Source organism: Camponotus floridanus, unplaced genomic scaffold (assembly GCF_003227725.1).
Source record: "Camponotus floridanus strain SB8 unplaced genomic scaffold, Cflo_v7.5 scaffold18, whole genome shotgun sequence".
Classification (NCBI taxonomy): domain Eukaryota; kingdom Metazoa; phylum Arthropoda; class Insecta; order Hymenoptera; family Formicidae; genus Camponotus; species Camponotus floridanus.
This window is the reverse complement of record NW_020229303.1, coordinates 1,988,518-1,992,240: the sequence shown is the minus strand read 5'-3', so window position 1 is coordinate 1,992,240 and position 3,723 is coordinate 1,988,518. Positions and strand designations below refer to the sequence as shown.

The following is a 3,723-nucleotide window of genomic DNA, read 5'->3' as shown; positions in this document are numbered from 1 at the left end:
GTGATTTACGTCACTCGCAAAGCGAACGCCTCGTATCGGAATTTACAATGCAAAATCGATGCGAGATCGCGAAAGATCTGCAAAAAGAAGAAAATCGGCGCTGTCGTTCAGTGCCAGGATAGAAAGAAGAGAGTCGCTTTACAAATCATTTCCCAAGATAGATAGATATTTACACAATGCGATCGAGAAATCGATCGCGCACAGAGAAAAATGTATACTGTATTCAAGTGAATTATTATTTTAAGTATATCATAAATTTGTATATCCGCAAATATATCATAAGTTTATCACAAGCATTAAATTTAATTGAATACATTCTGAATTTTAGTAAGCGCCGTATTTTAGTCAGAAATATTAAATTGAAAGAAAAATTTGGTTTGTTTACTACAAGAGTTGATGTAAAGTAAGTTTGATTTTTCTTTGATACAACATACTTTACAATATTCTTGAAAAGAAAAATAAATTCTTCTTTCGAGTTCACGATAATGAGACCTTCTAACACTTGTGATGAGTATATTTTAAGATTATTATCAAGAGAATATATTCCTTGTTGAAGAAATCTATTACTTAAAAAAAGAAAAAGAAACTGAGTAATCGCTTTTCTTGGCAGTAGAATGATATTTTTCTCTGTGCGCTCTAAAATACAAAGGGACGTTCGAAGGTCGTGAAAATGGGGCTTCTCCGATAACAAAACGGGAAGAATGAAAGAAGAGCTTGAACCTTCCAGTAGAAAGATTCGTATCTCCCGCCTCAGCTCCCGCCGAGCGTTCTCTAAAATGGCTGTCGCGATGCTCTCCCCCTCGCGCTACCTCTCCCTCCTTCTTGCACGCGTATATATTCTCTTTCGCTCTCTCATACTCTTTCTCCCTCTCGTACATGCACGCACGCATTCGTCGAGCGTGTTCGTGCGCATAAAGTCTCTCGCATGCGCAAAACACGCACGCGCGCACGCCCGCCACTCTTCTAAAAGCATTCTTTACGTTTCACGTTTCTACGAAGGCACTCCTTCCTCCTTCTCCACTTTGACCGTCACCTCCTTCTCCTGCTCCGCCCGCTGTTGCTGTTCCGTCGCGCGATGGTGTCTCCTTCCAGTCAAGTCACAAAAGAATTAAGATAGAAAACTGTAAACATTTTTCAAGTCAATCACAAGGATCGAAAAATCCGATCACGGACGATTTTGGGATCTTCGTTCTCCATCGCTTTAGGGAGAGAACGGCGGTTCGAGGCGGAGTTCAGACTTCCTTCTCCTTCGATTCCGACTCCTTTGTTAGTTTAGAATTTAGTTTAGGATTATAAGTTAGTTGCGGCAATTGACTGACTTGTTTCTCTTCCTCCCTTCACCTTTCTTTTTTCTTCCGGCATGGAGACACTTTGTTTCCTTTTTTAAGATAACGTTTCCTTTGTGTATCATGAACTTTTCCATTAGCAGTATCAGTAGGCAGAAGTGAGCTTTGCTTTTTTAGGGCTGTTTGGTTCCTTTCTCATATAAAAGGGAAGGAAGCTTCTAAATTTTCTTGAGGTCGAAATAGAGAGAACATTTTTCATATGCGAAACATAAGCCTGTATCCACACGATGAAGATTCTTCCTGGTTACAGTCGCGGAAGAACGAAACCGAATGACAACTGTTAATTAACAACTGTTGCAAGAGTTCAGTGTTCAAAAGCTCCTTCGTGGAACTACGAAAGGCAAGATGATGAAGAGCACGATAGCGGGCCCGACGAGAGAACAATTGTAAAAGGAGCGAGCATTAACATTCGCAGTTTCATCTCTGGGGGGGAGGCGGCGTTTGAGAAACTTCAGAATTGGCCAGGCACGATGTGACAGCCGGCATTCACGTGGTCCATAACCTGCTCCTTGAGCCGGCACACGTGTTCCTTGAGCTTGTGCACAATACCGCTTAGCTCGGTGTTCTCGCCCTTGAGCAGTTTGACCTTGTCCTCGAGCCTGGAGATGCGCTCGAGTTTGCGCCGTCGGCACTTGGAGGCGGCCACGCGGTTCCTCTGTCGCTTCCTCTCCAGCTTGATCTTCTCCTGGTTCTCCATATCGATCGGTGACATCGGCGGTGTGCTCGATACACTCGGTACCGTCTGCGGCTCGTCCTTCACGTGCACCAAGTTCGGATTGCTCATAGTAGATTCTGTGCTCTGCACGCTACCGGGCGGTTCGAGAGTTGTATAAGTCGCACCGTGCACGCTGCCGGGTTCCTGCGAACTATCGGAGTGATGTAGTTCATTAAGCGCGTCGATGAAGCCGCGCGCGTACAATTCCTGATCTTCAGTGACCGTCTTGGGAAATAGAATTTGGGTAGTTGGTGTAGGGAGACCGGTGACCAGGCTATCCGACTGTGTCATGATGAACTTTTCTAGCTCCGGCGAGGCTAGCTTCAGCATATTGAGGTCCGGCGAGCTCAGGATCGGCGTGACGTTGTTGAGGGCAGGTGGCAGCGGACCCAACCGCGGCCTCTTCACCTGAGGTCCCTGCCTCTGGCAACCGTTCAAATCGAGCGTGAGGTTCCGCTTAAGCTGGCCCATGCTGTTCTCGCGACCGTTCACCGTTCCGTAAACGCTCGCGTTCTCGTAGAACGTCGGTTCCATCGTCAGGCTTCGCACCATGGATACCGCCGGGCTGATCAACTCGTCGCTCGATGGAATACCGATTCTCCCTCGCGAACCACCGTTGCTTTTCGCCTCCGGAGCGAGCAGTCTCTGCGGCTCGCTTATCGGGTCCGAAGAGCTACCAAACGAAGAATCTTCTTGCAATTTCCGTCAAACATTCAACAACTTGTTCCTACTCGTCAGCATACATGTAGGTATGTACACGTTATTTTATACTGTAGTATATGTGTAGGCGATGTATCTATCTTCTTTCTTGCTTCTCCTCTTCCTTCTCTATCTCTCTTTCCGTCTACGTCAATTCTCGCAAGCGCTTTGCTCCGCTGCGGCGATTATATAACTGCGCGCGCGACTGTAAAAATCCACCAATGCTGATTACATATATATCTCTCTCTGTACTTCACGTAGCACGGTTCGCGACACTCGGTATATCGCGCACAATTACCGACGGCACTGCTGATCGCGAATCGACGTCGCAGAAGGCACGTCGCGTCGACGTTTGATACGGTTTACCGCGCGGTAACACCGTGCATGAGGAGCGACTACCACACGCTACGGGTGTCAACACAACAATGACTCACGGCGACGCGAACGGTGCGCGTGTGCCGTCTCTCTGTTGCGGAATGCAGAGATCGCGACGATCGTTGCGCGAGCAAAGGCGTATTTACCCGTGCACGACGATGGCTCGACAACTTGTGAACACCCAACTAAACGTACTCGCTTATATCCCGTGAGTCACGTCGGCCGAAAATAGAGACGTCGTCACCGATCGCATCGCCGAGTGGCCGCCGATGACGTTACCCGGAGCGTCCTATTGGTCGGTGGATCGGCGCTGCTAGGAAATGGTAAGCGCATGCGCACCGCCGGCCATCCGCGCCGCTGGAGGGAGCGTTTGAACGCCGGCACCGCAAGATTAAGGTGCGATTACACCGATTGAAATTTCGAAGCAGCCACGTGACGCGAGCTGTCGTGAACTGTCAAAAACATCGAAGGTCGTTTCTGATGGATTCGCGCGGGCGATACCGGTGAAATTAATCTCGAGACTTGATAAGCTCTCTTGACAGCGATGCTTAGAGATCTTGCGTGATTAAGTGGAAACGACGTTTTACA

The 3,723-nt window shown here is 48.0% G+C and overlaps 1 protein-coding gene across 1 annotated transcript; it reads right to left on the bottom strand.

Moving 5' to 3' along the window:
- Positions 1-426: 426 nt before the first annotated feature.
- Positions 427-3,323, bottom strand: LOC105253340 (transcription factor AP-1). Its single transcript, XM_011261312.3, has one exon. The coding sequence runs from the start codon at positions 2,611-2,613 to the stop codon at positions 1,798-1,800; it is 816 nt and encodes a 271-aa protein (XP_011259614.1). The 5' UTR covers positions 2,614-3,323; the 3' UTR covers positions 427-1,797.
- Between the last annotated feature and the right edge of the window lie 400 nt (positions 3,324-3,723).

Bases quoted from the DNA above. Each gene is read 5' to 3' on its own strand.
- LOC105253340 (XM_011261312.3), bottom strand. From the start codon at position 2,613: ATGGTGCGAAGCCTGACGATGGAACCGACGTTCTACGAGAACGCGAGC.